This window comes from Artemia sp. Qi Xiang Cuo, chromosome 13 (genome assembly GCF_049724085.1).
Source record: "Artemia sp. Qi Xiang Cuo chromosome 13, ASM4972408v1, whole genome shotgun sequence".
Lineage (NCBI taxonomy): Eukaryota > Metazoa > Arthropoda > Branchiopoda > Anostraca > Artemiidae > Artemia > Artemia sp. Qi Xiang Cuo.
The window spans coordinates 44,648,434-44,669,544 of record NC_142806.1 but is presented as its reverse complement, the minus strand read 5'-3'; the positions used below and the strand labels follow the sequence as shown (position 1 = coordinate 44,669,544).

Genomic DNA, 21,111 nt, shown 5'->3' with positions numbered 1-21,111 from the left:
AGTTGGCAACCCTGAATCAAATCAGTAGAATCATTGAGTTTTTAAGCTTTTTCTATTGTTAAGCCCACATTTCTATAATTTATATAAAGGAACGAAAAACTGATGATTTAATAAAGTGAAGACTTTATTAATTTACTTTATGTACACTTACATAATTTACTTTATTACATTTAATTCCTTAAACGAAAAAGTCTAGTCTAGACAAGTCATTAGAAAGCTAGTGCAATTAGGGAACTTGAACTTTACTAATTATTTTGCCCCTTCAGCTGTGACGGCAAATATACGTGATAACGTTTCATTACATAAACAAGGTAAAAATAGTTTTAAACCCGGAAGAACAACAATATTAGCAAATACTGTTTTACAATATGTGACTCTGAAAATCAAGGAAAAGAATTCCTGAGCAATAGGTCATGTAAGTCATTAATATTTTAAACAGAGACGTTATGTTTTTTCTTGTCTTACAGTTAGTGTTTGTGATTTGTGCTGTAGCATCTTTGGAGAGCTCCACAAATACCTATGGACGAGTCAAAAGAGTTTCTTTCCAGGTAAATGATATTATGTCAGTTTCTCGTCTTTCTTAATGAGACATGGTACCATTAATTGATAGGTAGTGTGTTGCAAGTCTCGGGAAATAGACAATTGACTATTGTTTGGGCGTTTAGCCCATGAAACAATAGGGCTTTTCCAGAGATATCTACGATTCATCAGAAATTTACAATCTGTTCTGTATTCTTAAAAAATTATTTTCATTGTCACTTGTATTGTAAGACAATGACAATGTCTACCGCAGACAATGTGAGTCTCTTCTTGATGTCACGGTGTCACCATAGGTTGGATACATTCACCATAGGGAAAATACAAATTCTTCTTTAAAGTTGTGACCTTTTTAGATCGTTATAGTCACCCCAAAAAAAAAAAAAAAATTAGATAAAAAAAACTAGGCAGCCGATTTTCCTTTGGAAAAAGGCGGGCCCCTAGGGAACCTACAGAATGTTGATGGGTCCCAATGACTTGTAATCAACAGTTACGTAGTTTATGGTATCTTTGTAGATTTGTACTTGGATTTGTGTCACATCTCGTTGGTGTCGAAGACTGTGATGGCGCTGTTCTTGTAACGTAATATTTATTTCTTCTTTACTTTCATTTTTGACTCGTTCTGATTTTTGCTGGCGCTTGTCTTCTAACAGCACATCCTTTGTTTTTCACTCCATTTTTGACACGTTATGATACTCACTTTTTTTGCGATTGCTTGTAATTATCACTGCTGCTATATATATATATATATATATATATATATATATATATATATATATATATATATATATATATATATATATATATATATATATATATATATATATATATATATATATATATATATATATATATATATATATATATATATATATATATATATATATATATATATATATATATATATATATATATATATATATATATATATATATATATATATATATATATATAAGACATATTGCCTGAATGACATGATCTAATTATCATGTGTAACATATTGATAGTTTCCAAAAAGTGCTCTATAAATATTACCTAACGGGGCTGTAAAAATTTCCTCAGACTGTTAACCGTTAGTGCTCTTAATTATCAGGGATACCAAAATATACGGGTAACCTAATAGACTTAAATACACCTGCTAGGCTACAAATATAAAAACGCGTATATAAGTAAGACTTGTACTTAGAAAAGGCAGTTTTAGTCGCGATGCATTTCTACTTGTTGCTACTTAGCGCTTTTGGATCAGTCTTTGGCAATTCTGACCCCTTCCCGTTTAAAGATGCACAAGTACTGGATGCAAACGATAGCTGGGAAAGTTTGGCTGATATTGACCTGGGGAATCCTGAACCGGTAAATTTTCATTATTTTTTGCTAAGGTATGAGGTTAGAAATTCATACATAGTTCAGATGATTAAAAATAATATGGTCTCAGACATAGTTGTCCATCCTAGCAGGGAAGAAAGCAAGCAGAGACGAGTAGTCTGTTTTCCAAATTTTCTGTACAAGTAAACAAGAAGGTTCAACTAACATTAAACTTTTAACTGAAGCAACTTTGGGAGCGATCACTCCTTCCTCATCATGCCACACATTTATAAATTTTATAAATGGTAATTTTTTTAGCAAAATTGCAACTCCCCTCCGTCCAGCATACTTCCCTGAATTAGTTTCTGATAGGAACATTATTGGTACATGTAATTCCTGTTATTATTTTTTACGCTATATTCCTTCTTTATAGTTTATTAACTAAAAAAAAACAATTTTTTTTAACTGAAAGTAAGGAGTGACATTAAAACTTAAAACGAACAGAAATTATTCCGTATATGAAAGGGGCTGTCCCCTCCTCATTGCCGCGCTCTTTACGCTAAAGTTTTTTATTGTTTTAAAAAATAAAGTTGTGAGACAGAGTCAAACTTTAGCGTAAAGAGCGAGGCGTTGAGGAGGGGACAGACCCGTTCATATACGGAATAATTTCTGTTCGTTTTAAGTTTTAATGTCGCTCCTTTTTTTCAGTTAAAAAAAAACTTGTTTTTTTTAATTAATTTTTGAACTTTTTCTAATTAATTCAGCTTTGATTTTGGCTCAACGTTCATGAATAATTAGAATAAAATTCGCTAATTAATTTTCCTTTTTTTTTGGCTAAATGGTTTTCTAGAAATTTTGTTCAGACGTAATTTACGAATTAACTTACGTAACGAATTTCTCTATTTCTATGTTTTTATTACGTATATTAGGGAGTTCGCTCCCTAGTCAATACCTTGCTCTTTACGCTAAAGTTCGAATTTTGTTCGAATCACAAACCCCTGAATCACAAAGGCCGGTTAATTAGAATAGATAGCTCTTTTGAAAGTCCTAAAAAACTTTAGCGTAAAGAGCGAGGTATTGACTAGGGGGCGAACCCTCTCATACACGGAATAATTTCTGTTCGTTTTAAGTTTTAATGTTGCTCCTTATTTTCAGTTGAAAAAAACTTGTTTTTTTATTTAATTTCTGATCGTTTTTTAAATAATGCTGGTAAATCTGGCCCTTTGTGGAAATGTCCCTTCCCCCAAGGAAATATCCTCCATGGAAAGATCCTCTCTCGTAACCCTTACTCCGACCCCGACCCCCCACTAGAAAAAAATTCCCTCTGAAAAAAACCTGTAGCCTATACTTCCCAATAACCAATACTATATGTAAACAATGGGCAAAGTTTATAACTTGCAGCCCTTCCCCCGGGATATGTGGGGGATTAAGTCATCCTCAAAGACATATTAATTAGATTTTCGACTATGCTGAACAAAATGGTTATCTCAAAATTTTGATTGGGTGACTTCGGGAAAAAAATTAGCGTGGGAGGGTGCCAAGTTGCCCTCCAATATTTTTCGTGACTTAAAAAGGGCACTAGAACTTTTAATTTCCGTTCGAATGAGCCCTCTCACGATATTCTAGGACTATAGGACCGATACGATCACCCATGGGAAAATCAGAGATATAAAAAAATAATAATAATAAACACACTTTTCTGATTCTTCTTCTGGCAAAAAAACACAAAATTCTACATTTTTGCAGATGAGAGTTTGAAACCTCAACTGCCGGATACTCTGATGTGATGAATATAATGGTGTGAATTTATTTAAAGTTCTATGACTTAAAAGTTCTATTACTTTTAGGGGGGGTTTTCCCCTTTTTTTCAAAAATAAGGCAAATTTTTTCAGGCGCGTAACTTTTATTGGGTAAGATTAAACTCGATGAAAGTTATATATTTGAAATCAGCATAAAAATTTGATTATTCTAATGTATCTATGGGTATCAAAATTCCATTTTTTGGAGTTTCGGTTACTAATGAGCCGGGTTGCTCCATACTTGCAGTTCGTTACCACGAACTATTTGAAAAGGGTTTTTAGTAGTTTTGGTCAATTGCCGTTGAAAAAACACACAAGCAATAGAATGAAAACCATAGCTGGGAAAATTTGAAAATATGAGCCAGTAAAGTTTCTTGTAGTCAGTATTTTACTAACATATCAGTTTTTAGGAGTTAAACATAGTTCACATAAGTACAAATTTACTGGTATTCAGAACACTTTTTTCTTCGCAAAACTAGTCTTATGTGCAAATAAACAAGAATTTTGCGATAAAACACGTGATTGCGGCTAAACTAGTGAAAAATAAAATTACTTTGTGGTATTTTATTTCTTGAGAGAGGACACACAATTTCATCAAATGGAACAAAATGGTACATTTTTTGATAAATTATAACACCTCGTGGATATATCTTTGAAATTATTTTAAACATAACTAAATTTCAGAAAGGACAACGAAGAATTTGACTATTTCTAACCTTAATCCTTTAGCTGATTAAATAAATAAAAGTTTTTTTCAACTGAAAGTAAGGAGCAACATTATAACTTAAGACGAACAGAAATTATTACGTGTTTGAGGGGGTTACTCGTCCACAGCACCTTGCTCTTTACGCTAAAGTTTTCTAGTAATTAAAAAAAGAAGCTTCTAATTGTTCTAATTAAACGAAAATAGTGCTTCAGGGGTCGTTCTTAAAGGACTGGGACAGGATTCAAACTTTAGCATAAAGAGCGAGGTGTTGTGGAGGAATAACCCCTTTATATAATTAACAATTTCTGTTCGTCTTAAGTCTTAATGTTGCTCCAACTTCCAGTTGAAAAAACATGTTATTTTAAATTTAATTTCTGATCTATTTTTAATATTTTCAGGAGATCTGGCTACTCCTCCACGGAAAAACCCCTCCTCTCCAAGGATTTATTCTCTAGACAAGTCAATCCTTGGGAAAATTTACCCCGGATCATAATACCCTTAACATCTCCACGCGTAAAATTGAGACGGAAAAGACAAAGCAAGATATAAGAAGAATTTTTTATAGGAATTCTAACAAATTCCCCCAGTGTAAAATTTTCGCTGTAAAATTCACCCCCTGGAAACTTCCCTCCCCATGAAAAATTATCCCCGAGGAAAATTCCACCAGCAGAATATCCACACCCCCCGAAAAATGTTGGCATACTCCCCAATAACAAATACGATACTTAAAGAATAGGCAAATTTTGTAACTTAAAGACCTATCCCCAGGGGCTGTGGGAGGGTCATGATATATATCCCCAAAGGCATAGTAATTCGGTCTTTTAACTATACTGAACAAAATAGTTATCTCAAAAATTTGATCGGACAATTTTGGAGAAAAAAAGGGGGGTGGTAGGGGGCTTAGTTGCCCTCCAATTTTTCGGTCACTTAAAAAGGACACTAGAACTTTTAATTTCCGTTCGGATGAACCCCCTCAGGATATTTTAGGACTACTGGGTGGATACGATTACCCCTGGAAAAAAAAACAAATATACACGCATCCGTGACCTTTCTGCTGGCAGAAAATACAAAATTACATATTTTTCCAGATAGGCGCTTGAAACTTCTACAGTAGGGTACACTGAACCTGATGGTGTGATTTCCATTAAGATGCTGTTACTTTTAAGGGAAGTATTTTCTTTTTTTTCAAAAATTAGGCAAATTTTCTCAGGCCTGTAACTTTTAAGACAAAACTTAATGGAACTTATATATTTGACACCAGCATAAAACCCCTATTCTTTTGATATACATATTCAGCCCGGTAGCTCCTTACTTACAGTTCGTTACCACGAACTATTTGAAAATCAGATTCATCCACATTGTTTACTAGACACCTGGAAATTACAAAATATAAAAACCTGCAACAATAGAGTATTGAATTTTATCGACCTTATAGTGCAAATGCTCAAGTACTTGAAATTTTTTCTGTTATGACGGAATTTAAAAATAATTTGATTTCCTTGTAATATATATAATATATATATATATATATATATATATATATATATATATATATATATATATATATATATATATATATATATATATATATATATATATATATATATATATATATATATATATATATATATATATATATATATATATATATATATATATATATATATATATATATATATATATATATATATAAAATAGGAGAAATTTGATGTTAAAGGGAAAACTTGAATTTCTCTATCTATCACAGTAAAATTTTGTTTATCTGATCCTTGATTAAAAACATGATTCTTGGGAACAGTATATGCAAATTTTACTTCATAGACAAATTGAAAGTTCTGTGATATAGTCCAAATAAATGTAGAAGTTAGTATCGGGCAATGCTGCGCCAAGCCCTACGAGTGCTATTCCGGATCCCCAGTACTGAACTACGGAAGCCAAAGCTTGAAGTAGATAGCTATTACCAGAGCTACAGTCCATCAGAGAAGGCTACCTGCACTTCTTTTTCATCGGCCTGGGCTCGGTCATATCACAGCGCCCTACAGTTAACTACTTACACCTATTTATATCGTTGGCTAAATGTTTATCACATTCAATGAAAAATAACAGCTGTATTTTAGCTGTTTGGAAGAGATGCATTACCTTGTCAACTTATTACAAAATTGTAATCTTGACCTCCAAGCATAGTAGTTCTTCTTTAGTCAAACAGTTCGTGGTAACGAACTGCAAGTAAGGAGCGACCCGGCTCAATAGTAACTGAAACTCTAAAAAACGGAAATTTGATACCAGTAGATACATCAAAAGAATAGGATTTTTATGTTGATTTCAAGTATATAAATTTCATCATTATTAGACAATTTAGTCTAGTCCATCAAAAGTTACGCGCCTGAAAATATCTGCCTTATTTTTGAAAAAACGCGGAAGCACCCCTAAAAAGTGATATAATCTTAATTAAAATGAAATCATTAAATGCAACGTAATAGAAAATTCTACTGGAGTTGTTTCAAGCTGCTATCTGCAAAAATGTGGAATTTTGTATTTTTGGCCAGAAGAAAGATCACGGATGCGTGTTTTTTTTTTTCCCCAGGGGTCATCGTATCGATCCAGCAGTCCTAGAATTTCGTGAGAGGTCTCATTCGAACATAAATTAAAAGCTCTAGTGCCCTTTTTAAGGGACCAAAAAAATTGGAGGGCAACTTGGGGTTACGCGGGAGGATCTTTCCATGGGGGATATTTCCTTGGGTTAAGGGACATTTCTATGAAGGGGGCGCCGGGTTTCCCAGCATTATTTAAAAAACGATAAGAAATTAATTAAACAAAAAAGTTGTTCTTGAACTGAAAGTAAGAAGCAGCATTAAAACTTAAAACGAACAGAAATTATCATGTATATAAGGGGGTACGCCCCTTAGTCAATACCTCGCTCTTTGCGCTATAGTTTTCTTTAGTACTTTCAAAAGTGATATCTATTCTAATTAAACGGCCTTTGCGATTCAGGGATTTGTGATTCAAACAAAATTCAAACTTTGGCATAAAGAGCGAGGTATTGACTAGGGGGCGAACCCTCTCATGCATGGGTGCCCATAAGGGGGGTCCAAGCACGAGGAGTTTTCATAACAATTAATTTAAAAAGCTTTTTCCACAAAACAAGTTTTTCAAAAAAAGTAAAGGCCTCTATGAAGCCAAAAATAGGCAGAAATAAAGTCAAATAATCTTCCAAGGGTAAAACTACCACAAATCACTATCAACAATTAAATAACTCAAAACGAACAAAAATTATAATAAATAGCCGAGTCAAACTCAAAACGAGCAAAAATTAACATTACTAGGGCCGACAACCCCCATACCTTCTCAAGACCAGAACATAACTTAGGCTTTACTGAGAAAAAAAATGACCGTGGATTGTCAGTTTAATATATCTAGCCTATACTGATATTTATTCCCTTAAAATAAAAAATAAGTAAAAAAAGGTGAGCGTAAATATTTTTTTTTCTTATTTAATTAAAAAAGTAAAAACATTTAAACATATTTTGTTTTCAGTAAAGCGCAAATTATGTTCTGGTCTTGAGAAGGCATGGGGATTATCAGCCGTATTAATATTAATTTTTGCTCGTTTCGAATTTGACTCGGCTATTTATTCTAATTTATGTTCATTTTAATTTTCATTTATTTATTGATAGCGATTTAGAGTATTTTTACCCTTGGATGATTACTTGTCTTCATTTTTGCCCATTTTTGGCTCAATGGAGCTCTTTATTTTTCTTTGAAAAGCTTGTTTTGTGGAAAAAGTTTTTTTAAATGAATTTCTGTTCTTGTTTTCTTGACAAAGTCATTTTCATGAAAAAAAAATAATATTTTACATCTTTTCGGCTTTTTTTCTATAAGAATCCATAGTTTGGCATAATTGTGGGGGTTTGACATGCTCAATATCCCTAAAGACATAGTTGCTGGACCGTTCTTTTATGCTGAACAAAATAGTTGTCTCAAAATACTAGACTAGATGTGTTTGGGAAATAAATCGGCTTGAGAGACGGGCTGATTGCCCTCCAATCTCTTTTTATTCTTAGAAAGGATCCTAGAACTTTTAATTTTGAATCAGATTAGCTTCTTTAAATGTTTCCATGATATTTCTAGCTATTATAGAGTGGTGCTGTCTATGATATTGCTTATATACCTTTTTGAAAACCTGCATATCTACAGTTTTTTCGTTTAATTGGAACGCCCTCTAAACACTTCCTAGAAGTTTTACCTTAATACTCTAAGCTTCATTAGTTACAGCAACTGTAGTTGTATTACTAAAAGTATGCACATAGTGCCTTCTGGCTAGTTCAAAATCCCCCACAAGTTACTCTTAAAGGTCTAACTTAAAAACTTAATCTAACTTAATAAGTTGTTCTTGAGATATTGCTTTGTCACCTTTTTTGAAAATTCACATGCTCATAGTTTGTTCTGATTTAGTTCAACATCCGCCTAAATATTTCTTATATTTGATTACTGAAGACATTGTTATTTTCTATTTGGACTATTGGCTACAAAATGACTTTCGAACAATTTCGATCGAGTGCGTTTGGGGAAAAGAAGATATCAGGGAGAGGGGGGTATTTTCTCTCCATCACGCTTGACTCTTAAAATGGAACTAGAACTATGCATTTCCAATCAAATGAGCCTCCTCTAAAGTTCACAAGACCACCTCTTCATAAGAACCTTACATCCCCCCGGGGCATAACTTAAAACCCTTATACCATACTATGGGGGGGGGTTGTCAACCCCAAAGGCGGTGTTATGAGATCTTTGGTCTATTTTTGAACAAATGGCTATCTGGAAATTTCTATCGGATGCATTGGGGGAAACGTGGGCGGGGAGGGGGGGGGTAGAGCTGTTTTCCGATAAATTTGATTCTTAAATATGGCTCTTCCACTTCCTATTTCTGATCCAATGAGCCCCCCTCCGAAGCTTATACGACCACCATTTCATAAAAACCTTAAATGCCCTCGGGGCATACCTTACAACCCTTGCCCTGGGGACTGTGAGGGTTCTCATCCTCAAACACACAATTTCTGGACATTTAAACTACGTCAAACAAAATAACTATCTCGAAATTCTGACTGGGAGTGTTTGGGGAAATGATGAGCGTAAGGGGGATGCCCTTCAGTCACTTTTGACCATTAAAGAAGGTACTAGCCCTTTCAATTAACAACCCACTGAGCCCTTTTTGAAGTTTCTAAGACAGCAAATGGTCATCTTAAAATTTTTATCAAATGCGTTTCAGGAAAATACGACGTGTGTTTGGTGTGTGGGGGGGGGAGGTATTTGCATTTTGATCATTGGGGGGGGGGTGACTCTCAATAGAGCACTATAACTTCTGATTACCAATCCAATGAGCCCTCTTTGAAGTTTATACGACAAGCATTTCTATAAAAAACCTTATATGTCCCCAGGGCGTAGCTCACAATCCTTGACCTGAGGGCTATATGGGGGGGGGGGGTTATCCTCAAAGAAATAATTTCTGGACCTTTCAACTACACTGAACAAAATGGATATCTCAAAAATTATGATTGAACGTGTTTGGGGAAATGATTGGTGTATGGGAGGGGGGCTCGATGACCTCCAATCACTTTTTACTGTTAAAAAGGCCAGTAGAACTTCTGATTACCAATCAAATGAGCCCCCTCTAAGGTTTATACGACCACCCTTTCTATAAAATAAACCTTATATCCCCACAGGGCATAACTTACAACCTTGCTCTTAGGTTTTGGGGGAGGATTGTCATTCTCAAAGTTATAATTTTCAGACCTTTAAGTTACGCTCAACAAAATGGCTATCTCAAAATTATGATTAGATGTGTTTGGGGAAGTGATTGACAAGGGGGAAAGGAAGCTGGTGGCTCTCCATATGCTCTTTTGAAGTTCCTATGACATTTTTTTCTATAAGAAGTGCCTTGGTCTAAAAAAAACAATATATTGTGCCCACATCGCTCTTTACTTAGGCAGCACAATCGCGCTGCCTATGATATTTGGTCTTGATATTTCAATTATACAGCACTGGAAAGGCCGATTAGACAAGGTAAGCCCCCCCTAAAAACTCATCCTATGGTTGCCCATGCCCTCATATACGTAAAAATTTCTGTTCGTTTAAAGTTTTAATGTTGCTCCTTACTTTCAGTTGAAAAAACCTTTTTTTTATTTAATTGCCAGAAGAAAGATCACGGATGCGTGTTTATTTGGGTTTTTTTTTTGTTTCTTTTTCCAGGGGTGATCGTATCGACTCAGTGGTCCTAGCATATCGCGGGAGGGCTTATTCAAACGGAAATTAAAAGTTATAGTGCTTTTTTTAAGTGACCAAAACATGGAGGGCAACTAGGCCCATTCCCAAGCTTATTTTTTTCCCAAAGTCACCTGATTAAAAATCTTGAGATAGCCATTTTGTTCGGAATGTTTGAAAAATATAATAACTATGTCTTTGAGGATGACTTAATCCCCCATAGTCCCAAGAGGAAGGGCTGCAATTTATAAGCTTTGCCCAATGTTTACATATAGCATTGGTTATTGGGAAGTATACATACGTTTTCAGGGGTGATTTTTTCTGGGTAGTAGGGGGGTTCAGGTGTTACGTGGGAGGATCCTTCATGGAGGAAGTTCTCATGGGGGAAGGGTAATTGCTATGAAAGGGGCGCTGGATTTCCCAGCATTAATAAAAAAACGATCAGAAAGTTAAATATAAAAAAAACAAGTTTTTCAATTAAAAGTAAGAAGCAGCATCAGAACTTAAAACGAACAGCAATTATTATGTATTTGATTGGGTTCACCTCCAAGTCAATACCTCGCTCTTTACGCTAAAGTTTTTTAGTACTATCATAGGAGCTATTTATTCTAAGTAACGGCCTTTGTGATTAAGGGGTCATTTTTAAAGAAATGGAACAAAATTCGAACGTTAGCGTAAAGAGCGAGGTATTGACTAGGGGGCGAACCCCCTAATATACGTATTAAAAATATTTGAAAATAGAAGTTCGTTATGTAAGTTAATTCGTAAGTTATGTATATTTATTACTAATAAAAACGCTCGTAAAAAAAAATTAAACAACTTTCAAGAAAGCCATTTAACCAAAAAAAAAGGAAAATTAATATACATATTTCGTTTTAACTATTCATGTACGGTGAGCCAAAATAAAAACCTGCATTAATTCAAAACGTTCTAAAATTAAATAAAAAAACAAGTTTTTTTTAACTGAACGTAAGGAGCGACATTAAAACTTAAAACGAACAGAAAATATTCCGTAAATGAAAGGGGCTGTCCCCTTCTCAACGCCTCGATCTTTACGCTAAAGTTTGACTCTTTCTTACAACTCTATTTTTTAAATCAATTGAAAAACTTTAGCGTAAAGAGCGAGGCGTTGAGGAGGGGACAGCCCCTTTCATATACGGAATAATTTCTGTTGGTTTCAAGTTTTAATGTCGCTTCTTACTTTCAGTTAAAAAACTTGTTTTTTTAACGTCGCTCTTTACTTTAATGTCGCTCCTTACTTTCAGTTAAAAAAAACTTGTTTCTTCTTGAATAGCTAAATAATATGATTATATTTCAACTTTTGTTTTAGCCTGACCTTTTTACACTGACATATACAGTTTTGGAAACTTAAACACTATATATTAATATTCGAAAAGCCTTGCTTTCCGCCTTGCCTATAAATGTCCATAAGAAAAATAAGGTCCATGACACCTATCCTTGGTTGTATTACTGAATGTATTTCGTTACAAAAAAAGAGCTTCCTTAATGAAGGTTATCTACTCAAGATGGTTGAGTTTGAGATAGAACTAAGCCGCCTTTCCGGACTTCGTATATAAAACAGGAAAGGTCTATTGCCATTTTATCTTCTTTCCTTCCTTCCTTCATACCACTTATATTTTTTCTTCCTTTTTTGTAGATTTTCAGATTAATTTGATTTAAAATGTAATACTTCTCCAATTGCAAAACTTATCACATCAAATATACCTCAAAGCTCCGATAACCTGCAAATGAAATACTTAATTTCCGGTGGTTTGCTCTAAGGCTCCTTTCGTATAGCGATTTTGATTTCATGATTAAATCTTTCAGGAACTACATATGCCAGGGGAACCTATTAATCCTGATGATTTCCTGAGAGCAGAACAGCTAGGTAAGTATAAAGCTAATAAATCTGTTTACTACAAGTAAGAGAGATTAACTTATTTGACCTGTTTTTGGAACTGATATTAGTCTTTCAATATTATATCCCGTATATTTTTCTTATGGAGGCCTATTTAGAATCAATAGGTAGAAGGTTTGTAGAGTCGGATATTAAGAATTGTGCTTGGGTTTGGATCTTGACAAATGTTCTAAAAACAACCATTAAAGATATATGTCAATTGTTGGAGTATATAGAAAAAATTTAATGAACTGTGCAAAAATAATAAGCTTTGCTAATGCTCACACTTTTATCAGATTAAAGACATTAAAAAGTGGCTTTCAGACTTTGAGGTGGATCGTAAGCCAAAATAGAATAATAGGTTGGGTGCAGGATAGGTCTGTTCGGGTTGGTGAACATATTTTGGGTATTTTTTTTTATTCCTAAGAGTCCGGAACAGGTGGATTTTAATGATAAATTATTAACCTAGTCAAAGTGATGAGGTTCACATGAAAATTTATCTACAGAAAGTCCACCAATGCTTTGAAGAGAAGAAACTGAGCCTAAGGAATTCAACTACGAAAATCTAACATCTGTTGTCGTATTAGGGATATTTTTAAAAATAAAAGTGTGATATCGTTTGCAAAATGATAAAATAGTCCTTAGGAGAAAAAAAGGTGTTAACTCAATTACATTTAACCTAATAGCTAGAATACTTTCCACGCAATTACACCAATATGTCTTTTTAACTATTCTTTTTAGAAGACCAAAAGTATATTTTAAGACAGCAAAAAAAGGCAAATATGGTCACAGGTCAGACTGAAGTCCGTCTTTTTCGAGCGGCACTTAGTGGAACTTAAAATTATGGCCGTAGCTTGTTAATCCCCGGACTGAAGAAGTTTGTTGGGATCCCAAAATTAGATTGTTTTTACTAGAACATGTACTCCAAGGGAATAAAATAATGTAGGTGGCACGAAAGTAAACACATGCAGGTCTAGTATCCATAATAATTAGGTCCCAAGGCTTCAATTTCAGGTCTCCAGTTATACATGGTAAAATATACTCCATAGGATGTATTCCAATAGGGTGTAATAGGGTACTCCATTCTGATTCCGATAGACTGTAATATGACCTACTATTCATTTAATGCTTATGAAGTCTTTTCTTAGAAAGATCTATTTCAAAGATTTGCTATATTTGGAGGATAATTGTTGAATTTATTATGGGTGGTAGGATGAGCAGGGGATCAAGGGTAAGCTGGGGAGGTAAGGGTGGGCTGGGAAGGTAATGATGGACAGGAGGTAAGGTGGTGTTGGAGGGCAGGGTGAAGTAGCGGAGTTGAGTGTTGAAGACTGTTTATCGATTAATATGGCATTTTTAATTCAGATATTTTTATTTTTTATTTTTGCTTTATATATTGGTTATGGTTTTTTTCTATTTTTGGTTTATTTATAATGGATTTATTTAAATAGTTTTGTTAATAGGTAAGTAGTTACGTAGACTTTCATGTGACCGCAAACCCTCATAGGTCTTCTCAAACAGCGCAAAAGCGTTGTTTAGTTTATTTATTTATTCGTGGATGTCAAAATATAAATCTTAATCTTAATCCTATTAAGATACGATACAGAAATCGTATCTGCATTGGCCGAGTGGCATATATTTTTAAAGAAATTCAAAAGAGTTCAGAAATAAACTTTGGTTTAATGCTATATTTTCACAAAAAACTAATTGCTCGTCTTTTTTCATCTCATTAGGAAAGTTAGACAAAGAACTTTTAGTCAGAATCAATGGGCAGGAAACAAAAATAAAACCAAGCAAAAGTTAAAAAAAAAAGTTTCCCTGCTGGAAGTAAGAAGCAAAATTGGAACTTAAACGAACTTTCATGTGCAGGAAAAAAACTAAAACCAAGCAAAAGTTAACAAAAAAATTAAGTTTTTCTGCTGGAAGTAAAACGCAACATTGGATCTTAAACGAATAAAACTTTTGTTTTTCAGCCTTTTTAGGCTAATATATATAAGAAAATAGTCCAAATAAACTGACTCACAGTATTGCTCCATATTTGCAAAATCATTTAAAACTAGCGTATTATCTTCTATAGGTGTTTAAAGCTCCTTTCCAATGCTCTCCAATATGCTGAATTTGACGGTATGGTCTTCATTAGTCGTAAGCTATTTTAGAAATGTCTGCCAATTCCGTTATTTCTTAAATTGTTTAAGTTTATTTATGATAATAATAAAAATTCAAAATATTTGTAAGCAGTATGAATAGTAGAATCTATTAATGAATGTGTGTATTGTTTTTAACCTCCATTTTCTAGGGTCAGTTACTTCTGGCAAGGGTTAAAGTTTACTTACCCGTCATTATGAACAACTTGATGTTGTCCTAAGCAATAGGTGTCCGTCACTCATTTAATATTTTCAGATTTTGAAGTTCCCGTGAGAGACAGTCTGAATAGCGATCCCATTGAAATGGCTGGGCTGTTTGAGGGAGACATTGCGGGAGTGGACAAAAATGATTTGCAGAAAAGCCTCGTATGTTCTTTTTTTAATATGTTTCTTTTTTTCTGTACCTACCGTATTGGTATTGAAGATTATGCGCCTTAGTAAGTAAATACTGTACCTGAAACCTTATTCTATCTGCCTGTGACAAAAATTCTAAATTAAGCAGCATTTTGTTACAAAAAAGGACAAACCTATTAAAAAAAAAGAAATGCTGATCATTATTTCCTTTTGGCCTAAAATATCTGATGGAGTGACTTGTATTTTTTTAGTGATTGGTTATGCAATGAAATATGGAGAATGTGCTTGGGCATAAAAACGGAAAATAAGAAATAAATAGTCAATTTCGTGTTTCTTTTTCTCTCTTTTTTGACTATTTGTTTTTGTAATTGGTTTTATAAAGTTGAACGTTAATCAGGTGATTGGAAACTAATCTATTAAAAACAAAGTAATTTAAAATATTTAGCTTTTTAGTAGTGTCGTTGCGTATGCCATATAATTTGGACTCTATGAACTTCTTGTATCTTTTCTTTCCATGGCCTCTTCATGCTCATATGTACATCATCTAATTCCTCAGCATTTCTGTCTCATATTTACCAAGTAGCTTAAGACTGATCAATTCATGAGTGTCCAGTTATTTCGGGTCTATATAATATTAATTAAATAGTTTTTTCCCCAAAATTTTTTGGAAAGAACTAAGGAGCGATGATAAGACCTGTCACAAAGAAAAATAAATTTATGTAGTGTGTCAAGCTTAAAAAGTATAGTTTTGACGTTAAATGAATCAATGAAAACTGAAACGAACGGGAATCAAAATTAATACTAATGTAAAGCTTGTAGTGAACAGATATTATAGAAAGTAAGAGTTCGGCCACCGCCTTCTCGAATATTACAAAATCAGGTCTAAGGCTAATTTTTCTTTCTGTTTTGTTTTATTCTCTTTGTTTTATACTTGTGTTACGTTTTTATTAATTCGTATGTCTGACAAGCTGCCCAGTCATTCGTCTTTTAAATACTCTTGATCACTCGTAAAATTATAATTTGTTGTAAAAGTGTAGGATCAAATTTCTATTTTTGATCCGTTTTCTTAATAGCTATACAAAACATTCAAGAATACGTAGGCCTATAACCGGAAAAACTAAAATTATTAATATGGATGGGGGACAATGCGGCTAAGGACTATATTCAGTTATCGAAAAGTTTGCACTACAAATAATTATAGCTCCCTTTGCACCTTAGCTAACAAAAAAATAAGCAGATAATACTAAAGAGTTCGATTAAAGGTGCTGCTTTTGGTTACCCGGGCTGTTGCCCTTTAGGATCTAAAATACTGGCAGCAGTTTGCTAATGTTGGGACCCAAAGGCATCTAAAATCGGGATAACAGCTTCCTTATTCCCGTATCCTAGGATCTCAGTTCTGATAATTACGTTAATCTTTTTCCGGCTAGTGGCACCTATTCATGACAATGCGATGGGGGGCACAAGGATATTCCTGGATTCTTCGCAATGACTATAAGACAAGTTACTATCGAAATCAAGAATGGTGGCTTTTTCAATTTACTTTCTCCTAAATGAAGACAAAAAAAAACATATTTATCAAATTGAAGGAGGGCATTAAAAATCCCCTCCTTTTCCCAATTTTTGTGGATATTTTGAGGGCTGGGGCCTCTTGAATTTTTTTTTGTCCTGCAATATTTCTCAGTTATAGCAAGCACCGGTATTTTGTAGTACATCAACGATTATCTGTTTCCTGATTTCCCCATCCACATTATTGCTGAATGTTTCCGTGACCGAAACGGTTGTTACGAATAATTATCCCATCAGTGCTCATCTAAAATATTGTGATGTTATCACCGTTCCTGAGCACCAAAAGTAGCAGCCAGCATCCCCGATTTTCTATTACTTCAATTTCCTTGGGTAGTAAAATTAACGAACTAGTGCACAGGCTTTAGATCAATAGGGGCCCAAACTCAGCACCAAAGTGCCGTCTTATAGTACTTTATTGGTACTTTATAGTGCCAAAGTACCGTCTTATAGTTCTTTATAGTACCAAAGTGCCGTCTTATAGTACTTTATTGGTACTTTATAGTACCAAAGTACCGTCTTATAGTACTTTATTGGTACTTTATAGTACCAAAGTACCGTCTTTAGTTTATTGGATTAAAGGCAGGTTGATGGTTTGTTTTTTCCTCCTAGTAAATCAGTATTTACAATATTATATACACCCCAATTTCTATGACGGCCAGGGACCGATTTGAAACTTCATGTTAGGTTTTCTTTGAGGGAAGGGCCAAGCAGACTTTGAACCTATTATGCTTTATCTATTTCTCTCTGCTTGCTACCACATAACAAGGGAAGGCCATGAAGACAAATTTCTTATGAATTTTGACCTTCCTCGAACTAAATTCCCGTATGTCTCTCTTTTCCTATAAATGACAAGTTTAACTCTGTTTTGTAAGCTAAATAGTCAGTTTTTATTTGAAATGAAATTTCTTCAAATAATATGTCGTTTTACACTTAAAAACTCAGTCTCGACAGGATAAAGAAAAAGAAATGGGAAATATTGAGCAATTCATTTTTGAAATATTAAAATTAAAATGGTTCATTTTTCTAACTCCTGTTTTCTGTTAGCTTCCTACTATGAGCAAAGTTTCTGTATTGAGATGGAAAGGGGGAAGGGGCAATTTTTCTCTGATCCTTACAGAAAAATTTACTCTACGCTTTCTTTTTAAAGAATAGCCAAAACGTATGGTTAATATGAAGTCATACGTTGTTCATATTTCTTCCAGGTAGTATAAACAAAAATCTGTACAAAAACAAGTTATTTTTTAATCATTATTTACGTAGGAGTTTGCGTGTTATTCATTTATTTACGTTTTAAATTATTTATCTCGTTCATTTCCTATAATGTGAAATACCTTGCACCAGAAATCTTCTCATCAGTCATTTCTTTTCTCTTTGAGGAACTGTAAGAGATTAACAAGTCGACAATATTGAAGCTTATGACTAAGATTAGATTTCTATTGTAGATGAAAAACGCTATCAGAGACACGAGGCTCCGTTGGGAAGGAGGGAAAATTCCATATGTCATTTCATCCTCTTTTAGTAAGTTTTTTGTTTATCTTAACTGTTAAGAGTTAATGCATATATTAGGCTAGAGTAAATATGAAACTCCAGTTTTATTACAAATCAATTGACTTAATTATTTACCTCAGCATAGACACGCGGCAACTTTTTTTCTTATCTATTCCACATTTTGCTTTCACACAACTAGCAAGGAAAAGTATTTGTATGCCTTGTTTCATCCAAGCTTTTTTCTTTTACAGCAGAATTGATTAACAAAGTGGTTGATCCATTTTTAGTCTTTTTTCTGCGTAGGACGAGTCGAAGTAATGTCCTTCTATTCCCTTGAAGATTGTTCAAGCATGCGAAACTTTAATTTTTTTGTAATTAATAGTTTCAAGTTTCCTATTGAAAAGTCGACAGATCTTTACAGCTAATATATTATAAATTGCTAAAACACTAAAAGTTGCAGAGCCTGTTATAAAACATATCACTTAGAGAAATGAGCTAGATAGGACTGAGCAAATAAGTGCTTGCTCATATTTGAAAAAGCAAACTTTTAGGCCTACATACTCATTTTAGTCGCATCTTAGTGGATGGTTTACCTAGTTGACAAGCACTTTAGATTATTATTTTCAACTTCAATCTACTTTACCCAGGGCCAGACTTAAACAAACTGGGTACCCTAAGGTAATGAAATTTCGGTATCCCCTAAAATGGAGTAATTTTTATTGCAATATTATAACAAATGAAAGAAATAACCCAAATGAGGCTCTTATATAAAATGACAAAATTTTACGTTGAGGCTCTTAACATTTAATAACTGGCCTAAAGTTATTGTCAGTGGATCTTATCACTTTCAGAAAGAATTTTGTTTGAAGCTAATTGAATCTTTGTATTGTCCCCAATGTAGAAATAATTTACTCATTTAGGCCTACTAAGAAAAATTAAAATAACAATAAGTTTGCTTTGGTTCTGAGTGCTCCCTGTTGCTTAATCTCGGCTAGCCTATTAGGCAGTAGAACTTTGTGTTTAGGCTACTATAGTAGGGCTGGTCAAAATCAAAACAAACTCACAACAAAAGATGAGTTTCAAGTTATTAAGTAGTGAAATTTGTGAAATTGATGGCCGTTTTCTTTCGGGTTAGTTGTGGATCAAATTACACCATCTATACTATGATGTATTATGCCCACGAGTAACTTTAAATAGTAACTGGTTACTCTGTGTACGAGATTTTTTTTTTTTACGCCCTGAAAAAGGGGTTTTTGCATCTTATATGGACAAGATTTGTTTGCTTTCAAAACTTTGGGGCCAATGTTGACGGGTATTCCTCCCGTAGGAATTCGCAAAATCATCATTTATAACGTCATTTCCTAAAATTTACTTGAAATTACAGGTTAATAGTAGAATGGCCCCTATTGATCCGAACACTCACCCCTGCTGCCACCTAAAACTTTTTTTAACACCAAATTTGGGCATAGAGTCATTAGGGAGAACACGTGGTTAATGTGGTCAATGACCTAAATTTCCAAGGTCGATGTTGTTGTTGTTGTTGTTTTGGCCATGTGCATAGAGTCATTAGGGAGAACACGTGGTTAATTAAAGCGATTGGGAATTTGGAACACCTTTGCTGTCAGTCATTAATCAAATTGTTTCCGGGCAAAGTTTAATAATGTCTGACAGCACTGTCAATCATTAATCAAATTGTTTCAAGGTGAAGTTTAATAATGTCTGACAGGTGATGTCAAGATTGATTGATATGTCACGAAATGGGAATTAATTTGTTGTTTCTAAGGGGAATTATTGATTCAAGAAAGGGGAATTAATGTGTTGTTTCTAAGGGGAATTATTGATTCACGAAAGGGGAATTAATTTGATGTTTCTAAGGGGAAGGTGGGGAGGAGATATATTGATTGCGTAATCGAAGGGAGAGAATTCCCAAGAAATTGATTACACAATCGGTAGAACCCTATAAGAATATCGTGACGGGAATCCATTTATGGGCATAGAATGACGTAATCAACTAAGACAATTGGATTTCTGAGAAATTGATTAAATAATCGGTAGAACCCTATCAGTAGGTCATGACGGGGATTCATATATGGGCATAGAATGACGTAGTCAACAAGGACAAATTTCTGAGAAATTGATTACATAATCGGTAGAACCCTATCAGAAGGTCATGACGGGAATTCATTTATGGGCATAGAATGACGTAATCGACTAAGACAATTGGATTTCTGAGAAATTGATTACATAATCGGTAGAAACCTATCAGGAGGTCCTGACGGGAATCCATTTATGGGCATACAATGACGTAATCGACTAAGACAAGCAAGTTACTTTCTTAATTTCCCTCCTAAACCCATTTTGCAACTTGAAGTACTTATCTTTTTCACCCACAACTATACTTTACAGCTTTTTGGATACCTCAACACCAAGAAATACTTTTCAAAGACCATTTCAGAGCAAGTTACTTTCTTAATGTCCCTCCTAAACCCATTTTGCAACTTGAAGTACTTATCTTTTTCACCCACAACTATACTTTACAGCTTTTTGAGTGGCCCAACACCAAGAAATACTTTTCAAAGACCATTTCAGAGGAATTTACATTCTTAATGTCAGTCCTACGGACTTTCCGCATTTGACTTTAATTATTTTTTACCAACAAAAATGTACCACCCTGCTTTTGAATACCACCACTCCAAGACATGATTTTAAAATAACACTCCAGAGTAATCAAAATTCTTATATACCATTCTTCGCCCAAATTACAGCTAGAAGTAATTATCTTTTCATCACAACAGTACATTAAAGCTGCTTTCATATAACAACAAAAATAAATAATGTTCAAAGACCATTTCAGAGCAAGTTACTTTCTTAATGTCCCTCCAAAACCCATTTTGCAACTTGAAGTACTTATCTTTTTCACCCACAACTATACTTTACAGCTTTTTGGATACCTCAACACCAAGAAATACTTTCCAAAGACCATTTCAGAGCAAGTTACTTTCTTAATGGCCCTCCTAAACCCATTTTGCAACTTGAAGTACTTATCTTTTTCACCCACAACTA

General features: G+C 34.0%; 1 protein-coding gene across 1 annotated transcript; it reads left to right on the top strand.

Annotated features, from left to right (window-relative positions):
- The first annotated feature begins 1,728 nt into the window (after positions 1–1,728).
- Positions 1,729–18,107, top strand: LOC148945326 (uncharacterized). The gene is made up of 4 exons (XM_089099005.1): positions 1,729–1,887; positions 12,427–12,487; positions 14,897–15,006; positions 18,003–18,107. The coding sequence occupies exons 1-4, from the start codon at positions 1,744–1,746 to the stop codon at positions 18,105–18,107; spliced, it is 420 nt and encodes a 139-aa protein (XP_088955131.1). The 5' UTR covers positions 1,729–1,743.
- The last annotated feature ends 3,004 nt before the right edge of the window (positions 18,108–21,111 follow it).